General features: G+C 46.2%; 1 protein-coding gene across 1 annotated transcript in view; it reads right to left on the bottom strand.

Annotated features, from left to right (window-relative positions):
- The window catches only part of MAP2K3 (mitogen-activated protein kinase kinase 3), a 70,944-nt gene extending 46,205 nt beyond the window's left edge, over window positions 1-24,739 (bottom strand). Inside the window, exon 1 of the mRNA XM_082199872.1 lies at window positions 24,541-24,739. Coding sequence (XP_082055998.1) covers window positions 24,541-24,556 — 16 coding nt within the window. The 5' untranslated portion in view covers window positions 24,557-24,739. The remainder of the gene's footprint in view (window positions 1-24,540) is intronic.
- Window positions 24,740-26,154: the final 1,415 nt, after the last annotated feature.

Here is a 26,154-nt window from a genome sequence, read left to right as displayed (position 1 = left end):
CAGCCCATGACACCTTTGGTAAAGTCTGCTCGCCAACTGGAACACTTGCAGGCCAGTGTGTCCCAGTTGCAATTTTTTTAGATTTGCCTTGAGAGTGTCTTTAAACCTTTTGTTGACCACCAGCATTACGCTTTCAATTTTAAAGTTCGGAATAGAGTAGTTGCTTTGGAAGACGATAATCAGGAATCTGTACAACATGACTAGTACAACAAAGTTGATGTTGAAGAATCAACCTACAATTTGCACCCAAGTCGTCACTGCCACACTTTTGCCTTCCAGTAACATTCAGAAGAACAGCGTGTCACCTACCTATATGTCTGCCTTTCCTCTAGCTACAGTTGCTGTGATGTCCAAATGTACACTTTTTATTTTTTTAAAATACATTTTCCTCTGTTTTGTTCTATGTTTGTAAAAAAATCAGAGCAGCATACAAAACAAAGTTCTGTTTATTACATTTATAAACCATCTTTATCTTCCATGGAGCTCAAGGTGGTTGTTTTCTTCCCCATTTTATCCTTACTACTGTATTTTTTGCTCTATAAGACTCACTTTTTCCCTCTTAAAAAGTAAGGGGAAATGTGTGTGCCTCTTATGGAGTGAATGCAGGCTGCGCAGCTACCCCAGAAGCCAGAACAACAAGAGGGATTGCTGCTTTCACTGTGCAGCAATCCCTCTTGTTGTCCTGGCTTCTGGGATTCAGAATATTTTTCTTGTTTTCCTCCTCCAAAAACTAGGTGCGTCTTGTGGTCTGGTGCGTCTTATAGTGCGAAAAATATGGTGCCTTGTGAGGTTGGTTAGGCCGAGAGATTGTGACTGGCCCAAGGCCACCCAGTGAATTCCATGGCCAAGTAGGGATTTGAACCCGGCTCTCCCAGGCCCTAGTCCAACAGTTTAACCACTACACCACACTGGCTCTCCCCATGCACTCAGATAAACTTTAATATATAAAGCTCTTAACCGCTTAGGACCAGTTTATTGTGGAATTGCCTTTTCCCCTATACGCCCACTTGACAGCTTCAGTAAACAGAAGTCGCCCTGTTACACATACGGTCCACATTTGTGAGAAACTGATCTTTAACTGTGGTAGCAGCTACACTTTGGAACTCCTTGCCGATTGAAATCAGGCACCTTTGCTGTCTTCTTTTCAGCACCTGCTTAAAACTACTTTGTTTAGGCAAGCCTAATGCAGACATACAGATGTTGATGTGTTCTTTTTAGATTACAATTACTTAAAGTAATTAAAATCAGCAGTAAACATTTAAACTGTTATTGATAATCTGAATATTTCTTTGTAAACTGCCAGGAAGTTTTACTGCAACCATAAATAATGAAATATTGGAGGTCCTGTCCCCCTCTCCTGCCAGATTAAGTATAGCAGGTAGGCAGCGAAGGAGGATGGCGCTGATGCTCTAAAGTCTGCAGTCTCCCCAAGGAAGTCTGTCTTGCCTGCCATCATAAGACATTTTCCCCAGCTAATTAAAACCTGACTTTCAAGATGCCTTTGGGGAGGTTGGTATTGATCTGCTGCAGTGATTTTGCTGCATCATCAAGAATATGGTTAGGCAAACTAAGGCCTGGGGGCCGGATCCAGCCCAATCGCCTTCTAAATCCCGCAGACGGTCTGGGAATCTGTTTTTACATGAGTAGAATGCGTCCTTTTATTTAAAATGCATCTCTGGGTTATTTGTGGGGTCTGCCTGGTGTTTTTATATGAGTAGAATGTGTCCTTTTATTTAAAATGCATATCTGGGTTATTTGTGGGGTCTGCCTGGTGTTTTTACATAAGTAGAATGTGTCCTTTTATTTAAAATGCATCTCTGGGGGTATAGGAATTCGTTCATCCCCCCAAAAAAATATATATAGTCTTGCCCCCCCCATAAGGTCTGAAGGACAGTGGACCGGCCCCCTGCTGAAAAAGTTTGCTGAACCCTAGAATCATAGAGTTGGAAGAGACCACAAGGGCCATTGAGTCCAGCCCCCTGCCAAGCAGGAAACAAGAACATAGGATATTGCTTTCTATACCACAGGGGTGTGGAATCTGTGGCCCCCCAGATATTGCTGACGCACAGTTCCCACCATCCCTGACTACTGGTCTTGCTGGTCAAAGCTAATGTGGAGCTGGAGGGCCACAAGGTTCCTGACCTCACTTATGCCAAGTCAGACTGCTGGTTTATCTTCCTCAGTAGCACTCAAGATTTCTCCAGGGGTCTCAGGCAACTGCCTTTCCCAACCCTGATCTAGGGACATGTTTTGCATGCAAAGATTGTGCTCTCAACTGACTACCATTAAGCAGCATGCTCAATGTGCAGGCCTGCTGGACCTACAGCTTACACCCACCAGGACTGAAAACTTAACTGCTTCCACATGTGCTACGTCAGGAGCAGGGTGAATAAAAATAAATGATTTTTTAAAAATCGGATCCCCACCCTTTAAATTGGATTTTCCCCCCTTTAAATTGGATTTTTAAAATAAAATGCTTTAGTAGGAAAAATCTTTCTAAAGATAGTTTTCTATTTAAGTTACATTATAGTCCAAAGGCTATTCATCAGGAAATAAGGATTTGTTTAAAGTTTTTCATGTGTGCTAAAACTCAGTCTAAGGTGTTTTCATTAAACGAAATTGTTTAACCACATCAGTTAACAAACAGGGATACATATGCTATAATGCTATTGTTTTAGTTAAATAAATTGTTTAAATTGTTAAGGAAATGATTATTTTTCTCCTTCCAACAAAGTACAGCAGAAAAGTTGTCCAAATATAAACAGTTACCTTATTAAACCTCACAATAATTTCATAATTATCTGTCTGTGTAATTCTAACAGCATAACCAAATCAGTCATTTTTGATATAACTGTAAAAACTACTCTGAAAAATTTATTATTCCAAAAATGAAACCTTCCTCTGGTTGTAAATATTAAGATTATACCAGCAAGAATGAGTCTTTCTGTTAAAAAAAAAATGATTCTAAGCAAGTCTTACTGACTAGTGATTTACCGTATTTTTCGCCCGATAGGACGCACTTTTTCCCCTCCAAAAATGAAGGGGAAATCTGGGTGCGTCCTATGGGGCGAATGCAGGCTTTCGCTGAAGCCTGGAGAGCGAGGGGGGTCGGTGCGCACCGACCCCTCTCGCTCTCCAGGCTTCAGGAAGCTCTGCGCAACCCGCGGGAGACCGGCTCCGAGGGTTGCGCAGAGCTGCCTGCAGTCCCAGGATCAGCGCAGGTCTGCGCGGCCACCGGGAGCAAAGCCCCTCCCCGCTCCCGATGGCGGTGCAGAGCTGCCTGCAGTCCCGGGATCAGCGCACTTCTCCCCATCGCCAGCCCCACAAGCTCGGGGGACAGCGGGGAGGCAGAGCGTGCCTTCCCACTGTTCCCCAACCTGGTTCTTCCAGCCCCGCACCTGGGGGGGGGGAATAAAAATTTTTTTCTTTATTTCCCCCCCAAAAAACTAGGTGCGTCCTATGGGCCAGAGCATCCTATGGGGCACAAAATATGGTAAATCGTGATTTAAATCAATTTGATTAAAATCAAATCCACCCCGGCCAGGAGGACTTTGGGCATCACATGGCAGAGCAGAGTCTCAAACAAAGATGTGCTCTCGCAAGCCCATGTTCCCAGCATGTTCACAGTCCTGTCTCCGCGACGTCTGCGCTGGCTTGGTCATGTCCACAGAATGGAAGATGGCAGGATCCCCACGGATGTGCTCTACGGGGAGCTGGTTTCAGGCACCGGGGCCCATTGCCAGACCAACTCTGTGTGTTACACAGATGTCTGCAAACATGACACAAAGGCTGGCAAAACCAACCCGGCCATGCGGGAATCCCTCGCGGACGCCTGCAGTGCCTGGAGACAAGCAGTCAAGTCCTGTATCCATAGCAGTGACCAGAGGAGGAGTGATGGCTGGGAGGAGCTCAGAGAGAAGGAACGCCATGGTGCATCTGCAGCAACAAAACTGGGCGCCTTCATCTTCCCCAGCTGCAACAAAACACGTCTCTCCTCTATCGGTCTCTACAGCCACAGCAGGCGCTGCGACTCTCCAACAGATTGACTTTACTCCCAAAAGGCGCAAACCTCCATTGTCTCCAGAGACAGACAGAGCAGAGGTTATATTTTCTGAGAATCCTCTGGAAAAACAATCTCTCAAAGGACCTGTTGATGGCATTTTACCATTGCACTGTGGAGAGTGTACAGTGGTACCTCGCAAGACGAACGCCTCGCAAGACGGAAAACCCGCTAGACGAAAGGGTTTTCCGTTTTGGAGGTGCTTCGCAAGACGAATTTCCCTATGGGCTTGCTTCGCAAGACGACAGCCCTTAGGGAAATATCCGGGACAGCGGGGAAGCGCAGCGCGTCTTCCCCACTGTCCTTGGACCTCCTCCGAAGCCGGGCGGTGGGGTGGGAACGCCTCCTCCCGCCGCCGCCGGGCTTCGGAACGATGCTCCGAAGCCGGGCGGCGGGGAGGGAACACCTTCTGAAGGCGGGCGGGGGCGAAAGTCTTTGTTCCCCCCTGCCTGCCTTCCCGGGAGAGCAGAGAAACACAGCGCGTTTCTCCGCTGTCCCGGAGGGCTTTTGAAGGCAGGCAGGGGGGAGCAAAGACTTTCGCCCCCCGCCCGCCTTCAGAAGAGGTCCAGGACCTCTTCTGAAGGCTGGCGGGGGGCAAAAGTCTTTGTCCCCCCTGCCTGCCTTCCCAGGGGCTTTTAAATCGCCCCGGACAGCGGAGAAGTCCTCCGCTGTCCCGGGGCAATTTTAAAATGCCGCCCGCCAGCATTTTAAGATCGCCCGGACAGCGGAGAAGTCCTCCGCTGTCCCGGGGTTTTTTAAAATGCTGGGCGTGGGAAGAAAAGCCCTTGTCCCCCCCCCCCCAGCCTTCAGAAGAGGTCCGGGGACAGACTGTCCCCGGACCTGGTCTGAAGGCGGTTTCCCTAGGAACGCATTAATTGATTTTCAATGCATTCCTATGGGAAACCGTAAATCGCAAGACGAAAAACTCGCAAGACGAAGAGACTTGCGGAACGAATTAATTTCGTCTTGCGAGGCACCACTGTATTAACTTATGGTCTGTGTGTGTGGTTTGGGAGCTGCACAGCCAGGGAAAAAACAATGCTGTCCAGGGTTGTAAAAGACTGCAGAGAGAATAATTGGGTGCACTCTTCCCACCTTAGATCAAATCTATGCTGTCAGGTGCCATAAGAAAGCGGCAGGATAGTACGCACCCCGGAAATGATCTCTTTCAGCTTCTGCCTTCTGGAAGAAGGTACAGGGTTATAAAGGCCAGGACTAGACGCCTGAGAAACAGTTTCTACGCAAATGCAATTCTGGTTCTAAACGCAGCATAAGGGGTCTCTATAGTATAGTGTATTTTAAAATGGGGTTTTAGAGGTTTTAGGGGTCTTTGAATGTTTTATGTAGTTTTTCAAGTTCATTGTTCTGCATGGGACAATGACAGTAAAGATACCGTATCGGATGCCAGGCAAAGATTGTGCTCTATGCCTGAGTCACCTGTTCGTTCCCCTAAGATTTTTATTTATGGTTGCTGGGTTTAAACATGCTTTGCAGTTAACTGATTTGGGCTCTTGAACGTAAGAAAAGTAGAATTATGTAAATACATTAAGAAGTAAAAAATAATAATACAAAGGACCCAAAAAAACCACCTTTAAAAAACCCCACTTTGTCATGAAGCTTCATTTATTTCTGTTCTTGTTTAGTACATTTCTACGCCACCTTTCATCCAAGGATCACAGGGATGTTTACAACATAAAAACACGAAGATAATGCACGTAGCATAGTAACAAACACTAACAAGGATCATCGGGTGACCTTGAGCTGTCACTCTCAGCCTGAATGACCTCGCAGGGTCCTTGTGAAGATTATGGTGGAGGAAAGGACAGATCACACTGTTCTGAGCAGGTGGCATTTTTAAAAAATGGAATAATTGGAATGACTAGTACAGTGGTACCTCAGGTTAAGTACTTAATTCGTTCCGGAGGTCCGTTCTTAACCTGAAACTGTTCTTAACCTGAAGCACCACTTTAGCTAATGGGGCCTCCTGCTGCTGCCGTGCCACTGGAGCACGATTTCTGTTCTCATCCTGAAGCAAAGTTCTTAACCTGAGGTAAGATTTCTGGTTTAGCAGAGTCTGTAACCTGAAGCGTATGTAACCTGAGGTACCACTGTACAGAATACAACAGCAGAAACAGCAGCCAACAAGTCAACTCAAAGGCTATTTGGAAAAGGTCTTGATCGATCTTTGAAAGGACTAAAGGGGAGTATTCATGCCAACATCCTTAAGGACTAGTACCTTGTTTCCTAGGCTTAACAGCATGCTTCCATAAACCATGATTTTAAACCCACAGGTGTTGTGTGGTTTTAAAGCATATTTTGAGCCTGAACCACAATAGAGGATTCAATTCAGGAAATCTTGAACTGCACCAACATTCCTTTGCTTGTGTAAGAGAGACGCAGAATAAATAAAGCGGGGGGGGGGTGTCATACAATTCTCCAGGGAGGAACTCAAGAACAGCGCAAACAAGAAGGGTGGCAGTAGTTAGCATCTGAAGATGAAAGAGAGAGAGAAACATTCCTCAGCTTCTTCCCGTGCAATTGTTACCAGCACAATTCAAGGAAAGGACGTTAACAACGAAAACCCAACTTCTAACTAAAGCCTTGTCCATCCCAACCTAAAAAGGCTCCGCGAAATGTTGATTTTCTTGCAGATAAGGTGTTTAGCAGGCCTAGGTTCAAACACACCTGGAAAGTCTGTGGTTCCAGACATTACGGAATGGTTTGGAGACAGGGAGGAGAGGAAGCACATGTCCCCTCGTGCTTCCTGTTCCCTTCATTTCTCAGTGCAGTATATCCGACACGGACATTATGCATCTCTCCATGTGTTAGGAACAGGTTTGCACACAAGGAATGGGGAAGCTGCAGCCCTCCAGATGTTGCTACACTGCGGTTCCCATTAGCCCCGTTCAGCGTCACTAATGATCCAGGATGATGGGAGATGTAGTCCACAGGCACCCAACGGAAGCACATGAGACAGGCTCTTGCTGTGTGTTGACCCCACACATTACATCATGTCCGAAACCACTTGTACATTTTTATTTTTAAATCAGGGTCTGTATGGTGCAGTATTGGGACGCGGGTGGCGCTGTGGGTTAAACCACAGAGCCTAGGACTTGACGATCAGAAGGTCGGCGGTTTGAATCCCCACGACGGGGTGAGCTCCCATTGCTCGGTCCCTGCTCCTGCCAACCTAGCAGTTCGAAAGGACGTCAAAGTGCAAGTAGATAAATAGGTACCACTCTGGTGGGAAGGTAAACGGTGTTTCTGTGCGCTGCTCTGGTTCGCCAGAAGCGGCTTAGTTATGCTGGCCACATGACCCAGAAGTTGTACGCCGGCTCCCTCGGCCAATAAAGCGAGATGAGCGCCGCAACCCCAGAATCGTCCACAACTGGACCTAATGGTCAGGGGTCCCTTTACCTTTTTAGGGTGCAGTGGTTAGAGTGTTGCAGGACTTGAGAGACCAGGGTCCAAACTCACACCTTTGAAAGCTCACTGGGTGACCTTGGGCCCATCACAGTCCCTTAGCCTATAGTCTACCTCGGAGGGCTGTTAAGAGGATGAAAAGAATGGGGGAGAACCATGCACAACCCGGTGAGTCCTTGGAGAAAAGGCGGGATATAAACGTAAATAAATGAATACTGTACTCTTGAATTTTCAATGCCTGTGACTGCTTGTATTGAGGGTTGTGGTATGTCACACTGACCAACCTTAGCCCTGCCCACAAAAATTTCCAAAGAGTCTAGTTTTCGGGCCTGACCCTTCATAAGGAGAGAGGTTAGGCTGGCCTCGACCAGAGCCAGGGCTTTTTCGGCTGTGGCTCCGATCTGGTGGAACGCTCTGTCACAAGAGACTAGAGCCCTGCGGGACTTGACATCTTTCTGCAGGGCCTGCAAGACAGAGCTGTTCCACCAGGCCTTTGGTCAGGGCACAGCCTGACCCCCTCCTTTGGCAATCCTCACAGAACTTCTAGCCCAATGGTTGCCATTAACTTGATTGGAATTAATTTCATAATGAAATGATTTTAGAATGTTTTATTGTTTTACTGTTAGCCGCTCTGAGCCCGGCTTCGGCTGGGGAGGGCGAGATATAAATAATAATTTATTATTAATTATTATTATTATTATTATTATTATTACAAAAGCACCAATAATCTGAAGCAGTGAAAGAAAATTCAAGAGAATCACACCGGTGAGAAAGTTGAAAGTGCAGTAACTTCCAGCCAAATGCTTGCGGATTTTACAGGCTGCAACACAGTTTCAGCCTCGAAAAAGGAAATGAAACAAAAATAACAGTTCCCCCCCCTTTTTTTTGTCAATGCTGCCAGGAAGATAAGAGAGCTAGCCGCAGTTATGATCCCATTCACAACTGAGCCACCCACACAAAAAGCTCTCTCCACAGCAGCCGGCCTGACATCCTCTCTTTATATACTGTTGCTTTATTTGGCTTCTGCGAAACACCAGCCAATAAGGGAGGGCGTCAACAGGAAGTGTTGCTAGCTGACAGAGTTTGAATTAAACGGGCAACGCCGGGTGGAAAGCGAAAAAAATTCACCTAAAGAAAAGGAGAAGGGATACTTGTTTTAAAAAAGAAAAGCAGCGACTCGAGTCAATGCTTTAAACACTGTTTTAAAAATAAACCCAAAGCCACTATGTGGAGCTCTTGTACAAAGGCGCTCCAGAAATGCAAGGCTGTAACTAGTCAGCAAGGCAGCCTGGTCTACACAAGAGAGAACTCTGCTTCTGCGTCATGTCCAGAAGCTTTCCAGGAATCGCAGAGCATTGGGGACATTCATGGGGGATTGAGACAATCAGTGGCTGCTTGGCTAGTCAGCTTGGCTGCTTTGAAAGCCCGGGATGAGAGGCAAAAATGCCACCAGATTCTGGGGGGTGACAGCAGGAGACAGTCATTGCACTAGTGACCTGTTTGCGAGTTTCCCACTAGGGTAAACAAGGATGATGGAGTGGGCCAGAGGCGGAGAATCCGTAGCCCTCCAAATGATGGTCGAGTAATACTAACGTATTATATTTGTTTCTCTGCAAGCCAGAACAAAGGGGGAAAGACATTCAGAGCCGAGTCACAAAGCTGGCCAATGCAAACAGAGAACAAGGCAAGACAACGTTAATTTCGCTTGCGCAGCAGCAAAAAGAAAGCAAACTCCACTTGATGGAGCAAACTTTGCTGAGCGCAACTTCCATCCTCCCAGAGTCCTCTCTTGACCTATTATTAGCTCAAGAGATCTAGGTCTACATCTAAGAACCTCATGATCTAAGACAGTGGTTCTCAAAGGGTGTGGCAGGAGACAAGGGCAAGTGTGTTGGTGTTTAAGTGATCAATGTAACACTTAAACATTCCTGTGTCGTATATCATGCTGTGGTTGGACATGACCCACAGAGGCATACTCCATTGTCTCTTGAGACAGACGGATGCCAACAAAGCACAGTACAGTATAATATAAAAATGATTATTATAATTATTTTACTATTATGCTGTATCATGCTTTTTTATTATTATTTATATGAAGTACATTACACTAGGATCTTTTGATTGGTGAAGATCAGTACTGTATATAAATCAATTTATTATTAAATGTTATTTGCAGAATATGTGACTGCTTTGTTTTATGCTTTCTGGATCACCCAGCTGCAATAGCTACTAGCCACAATGGCTGGAATTTTGTAGGGGATCAGTCCAGCTCCCTGCAATGCAGGAATATGCAGTTGTCCCAAACGGGGATCAAACCTGCAGCCTTGGCATTATCAGCACCACGCTCTAACCAACTGAGCTATCAGGCAGTCTGCCTTTGGATGCCAGCTGCTGGGAATTACAAGTGGGGAAATGCTGTTCCACTCAGGTCTTGCTGGCAAGCATCTGGCTGTGATCAAAGATGTTGGACTTGATGGGCCTTTGACCTTTGTCTCCAAGGAGCTCGGGATGAAATGCACAACCCTCATTTCAACCTCACAACAACCCTGTGAGGTAGGTTAGGCTGAGAGGTCAACCCAGTGAGCTTCATGGCCGAGTGGGGATTGGAACCCTGGTCTCTCGGGTCCAACACTAAGCACTACACCACACTGCCTCTCGTGCACAGACCTGGCAGCACAAGATCCAGATTAGCACCTCCCAGAAGCAGCATGATTAGCCTTCAGGGTTCAGAATAACTTCCATTTTCATTGTGCAGAAAGGGGAAGGAAGAGCTGGTGGGTTTCAAGAGCTGTAGGCGTACTTAAGAGGCTCAGGCACCTGATGGCTCTTTCGGCCCGTCCTTCCTGTCTTACTGGATAACCCCAACCCGCATTTCCTTCCACTATCTGCAGCCACCACCAGCCAGAAGGAACTTGCCCCATTCCCAGCACAGCCCCTTCAGCTTGCTGCACTATTAATTTCCTGCCTCGCCAAGTTCCAAGACGGCACTGTTTGTTTCCCCAGAGATAACGTCTCCCACCACACAAACCTTCCCTCTCTTATGCATCGCATTCTATTAAAAGAATCACAACATGCTCCTAAGTGCAAGTATAATAAATAAATAATAATAATAATTTATTATTTATACCCCGCCCAGTCTGCGGGCAGGTAGGGTCTCAGCCTGCGTACCAGATGGAGCTGATAAACAGCTGCCCTGGACACAGAATTGACCTGCGCTTCCATGGACAGCTGTGAGTCCAGAATGACTCCCGGGCTGCGCACCTGGTCCTTCAGGGGCACAGTTACTCCATTCAGGACCAGGGAGTCCTCCACACCCACCCGCCTCCTGTCCCCCCAAAACAGTACTTCTGTCTTGTCAGGATTCAACCTCAATCTGTTAGCCGCCACCCATTTATAAATGTAAAACGCGACACATTATGTGTATGTGGAATATGTAACCGGAAAACTAATAAAGATTATTTGGGGTGGGGGGGGGGGAGAATCACAACATGACCCACTTTTTTACCTGGAAATGTACCAACTTTGTGGGGTCGCCTAGACCAGATTAAAAACGGCTGCTGCGCTAGGTGCTTGTTTCCACGTTGCACACTCGTTTCGATGTCAGGAATCTCAGCTCTTGTGCTGTAAATAAACCAGCCCTGATTTTGCACATGTTCAGGCATGCATGCAACCTCCGTGCAATGGACACTGGGACACTCTCCCCCTTTATGCTTCGGCAATACACCAGACCAATTTGGGTTAGGTTACCAGGACACAGTGGGACACGTCTACCTCGATGGAACTACCGGATTTGGCAGCGTCAACCAATTAATATCACAACATGGCAGATGCAACGGAGCCAAGTTTCTCCAAGTTGGGACAATCTCTTGGCCAACTAGCGTTATGCAGTTGATGCCTGTTTCAAGCTGTCTGTTTGTGCATTAAAATATAATAACACTGAAGGGGCGTCTCCAACCCCACCGTTCAGCCCGGACACGGAGGTCCAGCCTAGAGGGCCTTCTGGCAGTTCCCTCATGGCAAGAAGTGAAGTTACAAGGAACCTCTCAGCAGACACAAGAGGGCAATTAAAGACATAATGAAGAGAGACAACTTCAAAGACACAAGGGCCCCCTTTCTTTAACTATCTTAATGAGCAAAATTAAGACCTTGTTATACTAACAGATCAATATTCTCAGTGGAGAAGTTCCATTAACTAATCACACCCTCCCTGTGGAACACCTTCTCATCAGATGTCAAAGAAATAAACGCCTGATTTTTAGAAGACATCTGAAGGCAGTCCCTGTAAAGGGTAGTTTTTATTGTGGTTTTATTGAGGTTTTATTGCAGGGGTAGGCAACCTAAGGTCCGTGGGCCACAAGCGGCCCTTGGGGGGGGGGTCATTTAACTGGCCCACGAGCTACCCCCGAACTGAGTCGCCCGCTCAACGAGTCCCCATGCGCTGCACTAAACTGGCACAGCACAGCATGGGGACTCACTTCCACGTTGCCGGAAATCACGTCTGCACAGACGCAGGAGCCGGAAATCGCGGGTAAGCCTTGCCAACCCCTGTTTTATTGTGTTTTTAATATTTTGTTGCAAGCCACCCAGAGTGGCCAGGGCAACCCAGTCAGATGGGCAGTGTACAAATGAAAATTATTATTAATTATTATTATTATTCTGGCATCAATCAGGTCTTGTTAGTTCCCAATATCTCCTACTGCACCATATTATTCTACTCTCCAGATAGCTCAGATGTGCAATGCCACATTAAAAAGCTCAAACTGTTCAGTATTGTTGCTGCTGCTGCTTTTAAACAAAGGAAGAAATCTAATCCCCTCTAGCCAGTTCTACGATTTTCTACACAAGGAATGCATTTTGCCTGTTGGGTTTATAAATGTTGACCCATTCCAGGGAGGGGGGGGTAGGAGAGACAGGCCCCTCAAACAACTTTCAGGCACCAGGCTTAGAAATTTGAATTTATTATTACTTGGACTTAGTCTTCTCCTTTTTTTCTCCAAAACGTGAACCGGCGGGGGGCGGGGCGGAATGTGAGTATTTAGAGCTGAGAGGGGGCACGAAATTTTGTCCTTGCTCAGAGAGCCACATTACCAACATTCGCCCCTGAACCCAGACCTCCAACACATAAGGGAAACGGAAACTGAACCAGTGGTACCTTGGGCTACATACGCTTCAGGTTACAGACTAACCCAGAAATATTACCTCGGGTTAAGAACTTTGCTTCAGGATGAGAACAGAAATCGGGCTCCGGCAGCACAGCGGCAGTGGGAAGCCCCATTAGCTAAAGTGGTACCTCAGGTTAAGAACAGTTTCAGGTTAAGAACGGACCTCCAGAACGAATTAAGTACTGTATTTTTTGCTCTATAAGACTCACTTTTTCCCTCCTAAAAAGTAAGGGGAAATGTGTGTGCGTCTTATGGAGCGAATGCAGGCTGCGCAGCTATCCCAGAAGCCAGAACAGGAAGAGGGATTGCTGCTTTCGCTGCGCAGCGATCCCTCTTGCTGTTCTGGCTTCTGAGATTCAGAATATTTTTTTTCTTGTTTTCCTCCTCCAAAAACTAGGTGCGTCTTGTGGTCTGGTGCGTCTTATGGAGCGAAAAATACGGTGCTTAACCCAAGGTACCACTGTACTTGTACGGCAAACCCTGTCACAACTCAAGGCCACACCATTTCCCCTTTAAAAGGCAGAGCCGCTTGCTTCAAGGGCCAGGAAGCCGTGCCCAGCCTACACACTTCTGCCAGTGAATCAGTTTCTTCATTCAGAAACATGACGGTGCTGACTCATAAGAGGTTTACACGCCAATAGACAGGAAATGCAAATCCAGATTCTCTCTGGTTAAACACACACACACACACACACTCAGCTCAACCCACAGGGACGTGTTGTGGCGTCCCTCACTGAAACCCAGCAAGAATCCTGCACACCACCTCACTGGAAGCAAGATCCCCCTCAGTTGTTGAAACCTCGGTGGGATACCTAATGCGGAAAAGACAACTGATGAGCCCACCTTCGTCCCACCCTGGTCTACACCCCTGGTCTACACACTATTTGTTTAAAGCGGTATTGTAACACTTTAAACGAGGCATTTCCAAAGTCCGTTTCGGGGGCCTAATCCAGCCCACCAGTCAGTTTAATCCAGCCCCTATGGCAGTCTATCTCCTGCCGTGGTAAAATCCTAAAAAAAAGCTCAACAATGTCAATTTTAAAAAATGCTCAACAAGTTCAATCCTTTAAAATGCTCAGCAATTTTGGTCAGCCCTCATGCATGTTCACTTCATCAAATCTGGCCCTCTCTGAAAAAAGTTTGGGCACCCTAACACTGTCACGGCTTCCTGCAAAGAATCCTGGGAGCAGTAGTTTGTTACGTTTAAACCATCCATTCCTCTTCCCAGGGAATTCTGGGAACCTTGTGAGAAGAATAGGGGGTCAGCTAACAATCCTGGCTCTGCCTACTGTGGGCCCCCCGGCCTTCCGCCGTAAAAGCACCTACGGGCGCCAGCCACCACCCAGGGTAGCCCAGTCAGCAAAGAATCAACAAATTCAGAACAGCAAGCCTTTGGCGACCCCAATCCACCTCTTCAGAATCCATGCAGTGTTGACAAGTGTTACTGGGGAGGAGGGAAATGTGGGAGAGAAAGTTTGGAGGCGGGAAATGGTATGCAAAACCTGCTGACCACAATCCTTCACACATTTCCTTGGGAGAAATCCCACTGCAATCCATGGGGCTTCCTTCCAAGCAAAGAAAGATAAGATGTTCAAGGCAAAAAAGGATGGGACAGGTCTGTCAAAGAAACTCCTGCCCGCATACCAGCCAAGGATTATTATGAACTGTAGACCTGCAAACTTTCCCCACATGCCCAGATTTTAATCTTCCTCACCCTCTTCCCTGACGGTTTATTTAAACATCCAGCCTGAAGAATTCTGCGGGATAAAAAGCAAGATGAGCAATGAAATACACAGACACACCTCTGCAACATTTTGGTTGGTCCAAACAAAGGAATTGCCCTAATGTAGTTATTGCACCATTTCCCCCCCTTCAGAACAGAATATCCAGTTCTGGTGTTAACTACACTTTTATCCTGTCGTATCTCCAAGGAGTTCAAGGTAGCATAGACAATTATTTCTCCACAGCCAACCCATTTACACACACACACCCCCCTACCTCACACCCACTTTGTGAAGTAGGTTACGCTACAGAGCCAGGAAACCTATAGCATCTCCAAGCATTGTTGGACTGGACAATTCCCATCACTCCTAAGCCCAAGCCAGACCAGTGCTCTAGCCACTACACCATGCTGCCTCTCACATCCTGTCTTTCAATAATAATAATAATAATAATAATAATAATAATAACCACCAAAGAATTGATGCTTTTGAATTATGGTGCTGGAGGAGACTCTTGAGAGTCCCATGGACTGCAAGAAGATCAAACCTCTCCATTCTGAAGGAAATCAGCCCTGAGTGCTCACTGGAAGGACAGATCCAGAAGCTGAGGCTCCAAGACTTTGGCCACCTCATGAGAAGAGAAGACTCCCTGGAAAAGACCCTATTGTTGGGAAAGATAGAGGGCACAAGGAGAAGGGAGGACAGAGGACGAGATGGCTGGACAGTGTTCTCGAAGCTACCAGCATGAGTTTGACCAAACTGGGGGAGGCATTGGAAGGCAGGAGTGCCTGGCGTGCTCTGGTCCATGGGGTCATGAAGAGTCGGACACGACTAAACGACTAAACAACAACCACCACCAAAGTACACAACGGAAACTTCCATTCTGACTCAAGCTCACTTCCTTTCCTTGAGGGCTTAATAAAGATGCCATGGCCAAATTTATGCATCAGCTTAACCGGATTCAGAAGGAAGTGATTTTTATTCATTTATGGCAGTGATGCCCAATGTGGAGGCCCCTCCATTGGCTATGATAGTAGTGGGTGATGGGAATTGGAGTCCAATAACTGGAGGGTGTGCAATATTTGCTACGCCTGCTTTAAGACAGCTGTATATTATTATTCTTGCAAATATATACCACAGCAGTTCACATTATGGTCCTAGGTTTTGGTCTGAAGATGCAAGAGGGCCTGAGGAAGCAAAGTAGGTCCGCTTCTGGTCAGTATCTAGGCGGCTGACCATCTCAGAACAGGAGGTATGCCGATTTGAGTTCCAGGATGGAAGAAAGGTGAGACAGAAATTGCTGTTGACATCCATTTGTCCCGGGCGCAAATCTCAGCAGCGTATATGGAAAGCAGCCCTGCACATATCTGGGAGTTTTAAATGTTTTACGTTTTATTATGTTTTTATATTTTGCTGCAAGCCTCCCAGAGTGGCTGGGGAAAGCCAGTCAGATGGGCAGGGTATAAATAATAAAATTATTGTTATTATTATTAAATTATTATGGAGGTCCTGGACTGCTCAAACAACAAGACACCCCACTTGGTCTTGCTGATGTGGTCCCAAAGAAAGCAGTGCATTTAAAGGGATATTATAATATGATGAATACGCGAGCAGGATTTGAGTTATGAGCAACGGAAAGATTTAGAAATCATTGTACTGTGATTAGGATACAAAAGAGGGAAGATGGGGTGCAGCAAAGAGGTAGGGGGGGATTGGAAAACAGGGTAAGACGTTGATAAAACGAAAGAATGGTAGACGTACCTCAGTGTGACGCTAACATATGAGAGTGCTGGAGGTGAAATAGTTAAACAGGTTACCCAATCAGAACCGAGGGGGTGGAGTCAGAGGGACTATAAAACCAGCTCTGGGAAGGGGAAACAGGGAGTTCGTTGGGAGTTGGGTGGTTGGTTGGAGTGGGAGTGAATAGAGTCTGTGGGTAGGTTGAGTTAGTGTAGCGAAATAAGCTGAGTCAGGAACAGTTAGGGAGCTAGGAAGACAAGTAAATATCTGAGAGGTGGTTTAGTGAGTGAGAGCAGGTAGCGGAAGTTATAGGTCTGGATAGGCAGCCCATGATTGTAATTGACTGAGACCATTTATGAAACCACACACTTGTTAAACTGCAATAAATAAACAGAAGTTTGTGTTCCAATTTAACCCTGACTGGGCCTGGGTGGTGGCAGCGAGAAATAAAGTGGTGAAACGTCCAGGGGCCCTGTGTGATCACCACACTCGGTTCCCCAATGCCTTGGGAGTCGAACGTTCCGGCTGCTGAAGGATCAAAAACCGGAAGTGAGTGTTCCAGTTTTCGAACGTTCTTTCGGAAGCTGAACATTTGACGGGGCTTCCACGGCTTCCAATTGGCTGCAGGAGCTTCCTATAGCCAATCGGAAGCCGTGCTTTGAAAGTCGAACATTCCAGAAGTCGAACAAACTTCCAGAATGAATTCTGTTCAACTTCCGAGGTACAAATGCATTACATATTGGAATTATATGTGAAATCTGTGAGAACTGAATAAAATTCCACATATTTAAATGAAAAGGAAAGCAGAGCAATACGTTTGGCATCAGCATGGCTGCAGGCGTTGCCAAAAGGAGGTGAACAAAAATTAAAAATAGTATTTTGTAATATAATGCCACTACATATTTAAAATACAGTGGTACCTCGGGTTACATATGCTTCAGGTTACACACTCCGCTAACCCAGAAATAGTGCTTCAGGATAAGAACTTTGCTTCAGGATAAGAACAGAAATCGGGCTCTGGCGGCGCAGCAGCAGCAGCAGGAGGCCCCATTAGCTAAAGTGGTGCTTCAGGTTAAGAACAGTTTCAGGTTAAGAACGGACCTCCGGAACGAATTAAGTACTTAACCCGAGATATCACTGTACTCCCCAAAAACGCAATTAACACAAAACCACTTTCCAAATTCACCTCAAAACTTCCAGCAACTGTGTTGAAAATATAATTTCCCTCCATAGGGCTCTGTAGTAAAGCATTTGCTATGCAGGCAGAAGGGGCCCAGGTTTAATCTCTGACATCTCCACATAGGGGTGAGAGACTCCTGCCTGAAACCCTTGAGGGCTCCTGCCAGTCAGTGTAGACAATACTGACCTACATGGACCAACGGTCTGACTCAGGTATAAGGCAGCTTCCTATGTTTTGAAAAAATTATTCAAGTTCCTTGTCATCACGCTCACCTGTAAAGGCACCTGACAAGCCAGTGATGCCTTCCAGGCTCACTCACCTGCACAGGTGATAATTCCCCAGCATCCTTTCCACATGAGGTTAAGCAAACACAAACATGCAAGCAGCAGCACAAGATACAGCATTATTTGCAAAGCTAATAGATAATAGCTATTGAAAGGATCATACTTTGATCACATCCAGTTATAATAATAATACCAATAATATTTATTTATACTTTATTTTAAACTTTTATTTTATTTATGTTGCTTCTCCAAGAAAATATTCTGCTGCTTTAAGTTGAAGAAGATTGGATACTTATAATAAAAAGAAGTTTGCTGTATTAATTAATATATAAATATATTAAAGGTTTTTATTCATAATAGCCCAAAGTAGTGTTTTCTTATGGGTGAGCATCCAATAAAGTCCACTTTCAGTGCAATCCTATAAAAACTTCCATTAATTCCATTAAACTATTATTCCATTAACCTATTTTTTATTTATAATAATTATACTTATTATATTTATCATCATCATCATCATTCCATTATTATTCCATTAACCCAATAATAACCCAATCCCATTAATGGGGCTTACTTCTGAGTAGACACATATAGGAATGCTCAGGTAACTGACAACAATTCCCATCAGCCCCTTGGGCAATGGTCAGAAGTATATTGATCCAGCAACAGTGGGAAAGCCACAGGTTCCCCACCCCTGAACTAGGACTGACCATGGATTAGCTCACAGAAAGAGCATACTGGCAGCCATCTTTTCTTTAACAACCTGTTGCATCTTTAGGTGAGAAACAGCCCAGGTCGTTGCATGTCTTTATATGCTCAGTTAACACAAGGTCATGCAGGTGGCTTTTGTATGTGATGTTAATACAGCTGTACCTTGGTTTGTGAACACCTTGCGAGTCGAACGCTTTGGCTCCCAAACGCCGCAGACCTGGAAGTGAGTGTTCCTGTTTGCAAACGTTCTTTGGAACCCGAATCGGAAGCTGCGCTTTGGTTTCCGAATGTTTTCCCCACTTACATGCATTTTGACTCACGTGCAACCGCATCTACGTGCAGCGCCAGGAAATATTTAAATAAATAGATTTAAACAGTAAAAATGGCACAAAAAGAGTGGGAACACAGCTTGAAATCCCATGAGCCTTTGCACCAACGTTTGAGAACTGTGGAGAGCTAGAGTTTGGAAGGAATCGTTTTGGTGGGGGGTTTTGTGGATTTTGGACCGAGTTCGGCTTTTTAGATGGTGTTCCCCACTATACACAATTTGGTGTGGTACCGGGGAATGTAACCCCCATCAGTGGGGAGACACCTGCATCAGGATTTCTGTCGTTTAATTCTACTTGGGGCTCATCATGCTCTTCCACGACTGCTGATTTATGTATCTTCAATGGGACTGCCAGATCAGGAGCATCCCAGATCCTGAGATTTCAGGGCCCAAGCCTGAGAACTGGTGATGTCACAGGGACAGGCCCTGGAGATGGAGGTTAATTGGGAGAGGGGAGCAGAGGAGGACAGGTCTCCCAGAGGTTCTATGCTATAATTTGCAGCCACGTCCTGCTGGGCTAACGCTCGCATACAACATGCATAATCTTCTTAATATTCTTTTACTCTATTAAAGGCATTCTCACCCACCTGAAGATTCAAGCCGTCTACCTGTCAGGGGAAGGCAAACCTGGAGACTGGTCAGAACTGGAGGTCTGGTAACCTGAATGTATAGTTTTTAATATATTGACCAAATATTCTATTGCTGCAAATCACTTTCTGTTCATTTTGCAGTTTGGCAAGTAAGATAAGCAGTTACACACACCTTTAAAAAAATAAATGGCACAATGACCCTACAGCTTTCCATTTCCAACTTATTTTAAAACCCACATACAAAGTGGTTTTGGAGTAGTTTAGAGGGTTTGTTTTTTTTAAAAAAATGGTCCAAATAAATTAGCCCACTTCATTAAGTGATTTCCTGTGTCACCTTTGGGTATTATCAGAGATTTCTGCAAACTTGCCAAAAGGGAAGTGGGCGATGACAGGCCTCCAAGTATGTGCCGAAAGGATATTAAGGACTGATTTTTACAACACAGCAACCGCTTGCTTTTATCACACCAGCTTTTGAGGCATTTCCAAAAGCTTCTGGCTGTCTCCAGCAAAACTCTATTCCACAAGACTGTAGCTCAGTGGTAGAACATTAGGTCCATTAATACAGGAACTTACGACCCTCCAGATCAGAGCTTTCCAAACTTTTCATGTCAGTGACACACTTTTTAGACGTGCATCATTTTGCAACACAATAATTCAGTTTTACTAGCAAACTGGAGGTTGAACTAACCCCTTTCCAGCCCCAGGAGGAGTGCAGGGGGCGTGACACACCTAGAACACACTGACGTCATGACACACAGTTTGGAAAGCTCTGCTCCAGATGTTCCTGGACTCCAATTCCCAGCAGCCCCAGGAAAGATGGCCCAATGGTCAGGGATTGTGGGAGCTGTAGTCCATCAACATCTGGTTCCTCACCCTTGGACCAAAGTTACTTAGCCCAACCAGAAAAACATTGCCTGCCTGCCCATACATATTTGTTGACTCATCTGCCTGCCTGCACATACCTATGTTAGTCATTGATGGACAACTGTCCTCCTGTTTTCAAAATTCTCCCAGTTCATTTGCAGGCAAGAGATTCTTACCCACCGCAGGCAAATCGGGCAATCTGCTATTTACGAGCCTGCCATAAAGCCAGCCTGGCAAATGAGAACACCGAAACGCAAAGAACATTTCGGTATCTAGCCGTCTCTCTCTCTCTCTCTTCTTGCCAGTTACGCAAGTAGTAATTACTCTATTATGCCTAACTATGCAAACAACGTGCGGGCCATACCCCAGTAGTCATTAACAGAGTACTTAAAAGGGTTCCCCGGCCTTTGATGTGGGGAATTAACAAATAACGAAGCATTCTTGTTCCAACTGTAATCCCAGAAAGGGACATTCCCTTGTATTTAATTTTTTTTTTTTTTTTATCTTAAGCAGAACACACACAGCTCAGGTGTGCTGCCCGGCCAAAAGTGACAAACACAATTCCATTTTCATACGCTTACAATTCCCACTGTGCTCAATGGGGTTTATTCAATGGGCACGGGGTTGCAGGCCAGTATATGTTTTTTGTACAATTAACTGCAGTGTCGGCACAAACCAAGCTGTTTTCCAAACTTTGAAGCCTTTTCCTCCCCAACTAGGATTAAACCACTTCAGCAGCCTTGGAAATTCTAGGTGCAGGACAAGGATGCTAAACCTCAGTCCCAGGAAATAAATGACGCCCCCCCCAACCTGTCCCCCAGGCCCTTGGGACCCACCCTCAGGCCATGCTCCAACCCGGACGAAAGGAATGAATAATCTAAATAATCTTATAGCATCTTGAAATGTCTGTCCATTTTATGTCTTCAGGACCAAAGCCCACACCTTCATTAGGACCACCCATCACATAGATGGCTGCTGGATGACAAAAGGCACCTGGCGAATTTTGGACACTGGGGGCCATCTGAATAAGTCAGTCTCAGCCTGCCAAGGAGGAAGCTAGTCTAACCTCTCCTGGGAGGGGTTTCCACCAAGTTGGGGCCACGGGAAAAGGCTCCCTTTCGTGCCACCGCCGACCATGCGCTTCTGATGCTCATGGGACCGACAGAAGGTGGTCGACCGAGGATCCTGGCACCCAGGCAGGTTCATATACAGTGGTATCTCAGGTTACATACGCTTCAGGTTACAGACTCTGCTAACCCAGAAATAGTGCTTCAGGTTAAGAACTTTGCTTCAGGATGAGAACAGAAATCGTGCCCCGGCGGCGCGGCGGCAGCAGGAGGCCTCATTAGCTAAAGTGGTGCTTCAGGTTAAGAACAGACCTCCGGAATGAATTAAGTACTTAACCCAAGGTACCACTGTATAGGGAGGCACATTCTTTCAGGGAGCCTGGGCCCAAGTCATATAGGGCTTCAGAGGTCATAACCAACACTTTGAATTGTGCAGTTGTTTTCATGACCTGGGGTAACCTAGCTGGTACAGCACGAGACTCTTAATCTCAGGGTTGTGGGTTCAAGCCCCACAGCGGGCAAAAGATTCCAGCATTGCAGGGGGTTGGGCAAGGTTATCTACGTGCGCTCCCTTCCAGCTCTACAATTCTATGCTCTCTGGAACAGGCGCCAGTCAGCAGCCGGGCTGGAGCATTTGGGGGCAGCTGAAGCTTCCAAATAAGAGGGGTTTGATATTTTGTCCAGGACAGGAGGACAAGGGCCTCAGACTCCACCTCTGCAGAGCCACAGGGGTACTTGCGTTCATGCTGGGGGCTTTTAAAGCATCTCCCCATATCCCTCGTTGCCAATGGCAAGAATTCAGACTGAATCTTGCCTTCTATCTCTGTACAGCTGCATCCTCCAGCCACTTACTCCTAGCAGGAAAGGAAGCTGCCTAATACCAGATCAGACCATTGGTTTTTATCCAGCTACATCTATCGTCCACAACAGACACATCCTACTCTATAGAGACTGCAATCTACTCCCAGTATAATGTGATCTACCCATTGTCACTGCCCACAATTGTTGAGCTTTCCTTAGGGGAAGAGACCAGAGTTGAGTTTTTTGAGGGAAAGGTGTCAGACTATCAATCACAACAGTCCGCAGCCCTCACTCCTTCTCCCACTCTGCCACCAACTAAGGGAGTTAAAGCTTTCACAGCAGCGCCAGCAGGGGCAGGATGCGTCGCCATTGCTCAGGAACAACCAGCGATCTCTTTTTACTCCTGCAGTCGACCTGGATAACCCTGGCAATCTACCTGTCGATCGTGGTCGCCCGGTTGGTCTACAATTACCAGAAGCACCTCTCCAGTGATTCAGGCAAGCAACATTCCCAACCCTACCTGGCGATGCCAGAAATTGAACCCGGGACCTTCTGCATGCAAGGCGGAATCTCTACGGGTGAGCTAGGACCTTTCCCCAGCAGGACTCTTATTCTGCCCTGCATCCTCCGACATGCGGCAAGGACCACAGCAGCTGTGCAATATCTTGCCCCTTGGACAGAGTTCAGGCAGTCGAGAACAAGCAGCCGGATCCCACGCAAAGAGGACCGAGATTTGGAAACAGAAACGTGAGCAAGTGTTCCAAAACAAAAGCATGACACTATCTGCCCATCCCACCAAGGCTGAGTTACAGCTCAGAGCTGCTGCATGACACAGAGCAAAGCTCACGCAGCCTGTGATGATAAGAGCAGAAATATGAAACATCTGTAGAAAGAACTGGCGCAGCACAGGGGAAGAACTGCCTGTGAAGCTCATAAGGGCCTTGCAAGGCCTTCTGATTTCTCCATGCGTTTGTACCTTATACAATCATTACGCCACCCAGCCTCTTAGGGAACTCAACTCACCCACTTTATCTTCACAACAACCTTGCAAGGCCAGGCACAAAGAACCTTGCGGTGGGCCAATGCTCTAACCGCTGCACCACACTGCCCCTCATGTTTATATGGACAGATAAAGACAACACACACTTTTCTAAGATACGCATTACTTATAACACAAAACAGCGTACACCACCTTGAGCTCCTTGAAGGAACTGGGGGATATAAACGTAATAATTTACATGTTATAGAGAGGATTGTTGGCTCCCTCTGTCAAGTTTCAGACAAGCTGCTTTTAATTTCACCAATAATTTAGCAACGTCTGTATTTTTATGCTTAACTGGTTTTTCAAACCCTGCTCTTAGGTTTAAGCCGTGAACTTGTTTCTTAGCCATCCGAACTGTTTCATTAACATTTTATGCCTTTTTCCCTTCTTTTGTAAGCTACATCAAGTCTATTTCTCAAAGAAAGGCAGGACGCAAACTTCCAAATAAATATCGCCCATACAAAATTTTAGACAGAAGCACCTTTTCAAATTCCATTTCTTCGCTACGTTGAATGACCCTCGCACACTAGTGTGACCCCAAAATATATAACTCGGGGTAAGTTTGGGGTAGGGAGAAGGAAGGCTATGTGCCACCAATATTCCATGACGTTCTACAAGTCTTTAGCTGAATCAGTGCCCTGTTTATTTTCTTTATCCAAAAAGATGTCTAGCATCACTCCGCTTTTGAATAACTTACCAGAAAAGCGGTATTCCTTGTCCAATGCAACACACTGCGCAGAGCAGGGCTTACACGACTAAACAACAACAACACTTTCACACTAGTGCAGTTTACAACACACACACAAGGCAAAAAAAGAATACATCCATCATAAAATACAATCCACTGTGTAATCCACTGTGGGTGCACACCTGGCACATCTGTTTGCACCCACAGTGGATTACAGAGACCTCGATACAATTTTGGACTGAAAAATACACTCAGATTTTACACCTAAAGAGGTGATTCTGATTCCGCACCAATCACGTTCCTGGCAAGCCACCTTCCAGATATTACTGTACCACAAAACCATTAATAATCACCTAATTAATAGTACTGGCAAACTGCCTTTCAACACTGTTCTCAAGACATTGCACTGGCATAATAAGGACGGAAAATAAAACGCATTCAAGGAAGTTCAGGGACAACCGATCTCATTCTCACCAATGAATTCAAAACTCGTTTTAAAAACGGTTAAACAAAACAGTAAGACAGTGTGACCACCTTTCGGTTTTAAAGAGAAGAGGGCAAAATTAAGAAGATCCCGTTCTCGGAGTGCCAGAGCTATCGTTAGGCCAGATTTATAGTCACACGATTATTCCATTTGACTTGTGCGCTCAAACATTTCGCATTTGGGAGAGATCAGCAAGAGATCTTGCATTGCTTATCCTTGCCAAAAAAATAATATTACTTTTTTTGGCGGTTTCGAGCGTTGTGCGTTTCCTGCCATCCATTTCTGAACACCGAAGTTTGCACTGGGGTGGAGCGCAGGGGTGCGAGCAGTTGGCCTTTGCCTGAGTCGCTAAAGAGCCTCTTGCCACTCGCGCAACCCACGCGAGATCCCTCTCTTACCTTTCGGAAGGGACATGGCTCTCTCTCTCTGGCTGAGTGGATCGGCGGAGGAGAGAGAGCGCTGCTTCCTGGCGGGTTCCGCCCGATGAAGATCCGGCTAGGCGCCCAGGTGAGGCAGCGGGAGACGTCGGGGAAGGGCGCGCGCCGGCAGCACCCAGGACATGTCCAAACAGCCTCGCAGCCTTCGCGGGGATCAAGCGCAACAGCCTCTGCAGGAGGGGCGGCGAGGAGCTTGCATAAAAGGAGCCCCGGCCCCGCCCAGGACCATCCGTTCTGCCCCCCGCATTGGCTGCCTTCTCTGAAGGGGCGGGGTTGTGCTAGGCCACGCCCCCTCCCTGCTCTACCTTTTATACTCAGGTAGCCCTGCAGGGAATCCCAGTCACCGGCTGCGCGGTGGAGAAGCGTTGATCTATGCACAAGGCGGAAGGCGCTCTGGGTGCCACAGGAATCTTCGTCACCTTCTTCCCCTGCAAGTTTTTTTTTTATTTTATTTCTTCATATTTTTAAGAAAAATCTTAAAACGGTTTAGGTAAAGGTAAAGGGACCCCTGACCGTTAGGTCCAGTCGTGGCCGACTCTGGGGTTGCGGCGCTCATCTCACTTTATTGGCCAAGGGAGCTAGCGTACAGCTTCCGGGTCATGTGGCCAGCATGACTAAGCCACTTCTGGCAAACCAGAGCAGCGCACGGAAACGCCATTTACCTTCCTGCCGGAGCAGTACCTATTTATCTACTTGCACTTTGATGTGCTTTCGAACTGCTAGGTGGGCAAGAGCAGGGACCAAGCAACAGGAGCTCACCCCATCGTGGGGATTCGAACCGCCAACCTTCTGATCGGCAAGTCCTAGGCTCTGTGGTTTACAGCAAAGCAGTTTGCAGCATATTAAATCAATAAAACATAAATAAAACAATCTGAAGAAAGTCAAATATAGAGCATACAGTCAAAGCAACATAACAGAAAACTAAAATGCTATCTTAAAAGATTTCAAAATAAAAGTTGGTTTCCCTGCACTGGGTTACCACTGGCATGCTGTGTTTCAGCATCCGAGGTCTTGCTTCTTCTGCGCCCTTGCCCTCTGAGGTTTGGCAAGAGGCTGCCAGGAAAACAGGAAGCTAGCTGCTGCTACTAGCTTTCGTTGGCATAAATTAAAACAGTAAAATCATCCAAAATCATCCAAATGCATTGATAATCCAAACACATACAATATATAAAAGACTACATAGCCACCATTGAATAAATCAGGAAATGTTAGATTTAGCTTTAAAGATCTTGGCTAAGTCCCCCGAAACAATCTTTGTAGTATCATCCCTCGACAAATATTGGATGACAGACTCTTTGTAAATCAATATTTTGAGCTGCAAGGCAGTCCCTAGGAGATCTCTGCGATGAGTGTCGAGAAGAGGGCAATCCCAAATTATGTGATGGTGTTTTCCTATTACAGGAGCAGATTCTGTTCTGGGAGCGGTTTTTTGATTTTTTTAAACCTCAGGAAGCTAGTCGTCTTGTTGCACCGAGTCAGAAAAATCCATAATTTTCATGTGGTCCGTGGAGGGGGTGTGGGTGGGGAAGTTTGGGAATTTAGGGAAATTTGTATTTAGGGAAAATGTATTATCTC

Source organism: Podarcis vaucheri (genome assembly GCF_965113315.1).
Source record: "Podarcis vaucheri genome assembly, chromosome: 14".
Taxonomy (NCBI): domain Eukaryota; kingdom Metazoa; phylum Chordata; class Lepidosauria; order Squamata; family Lacertidae; genus Podarcis; species Podarcis vaucheri.
The sequence above is the reverse complement of the archived record's forward strand: the minus strand, read 5'-3'. Positions and strand labels throughout refer to the sequence as shown.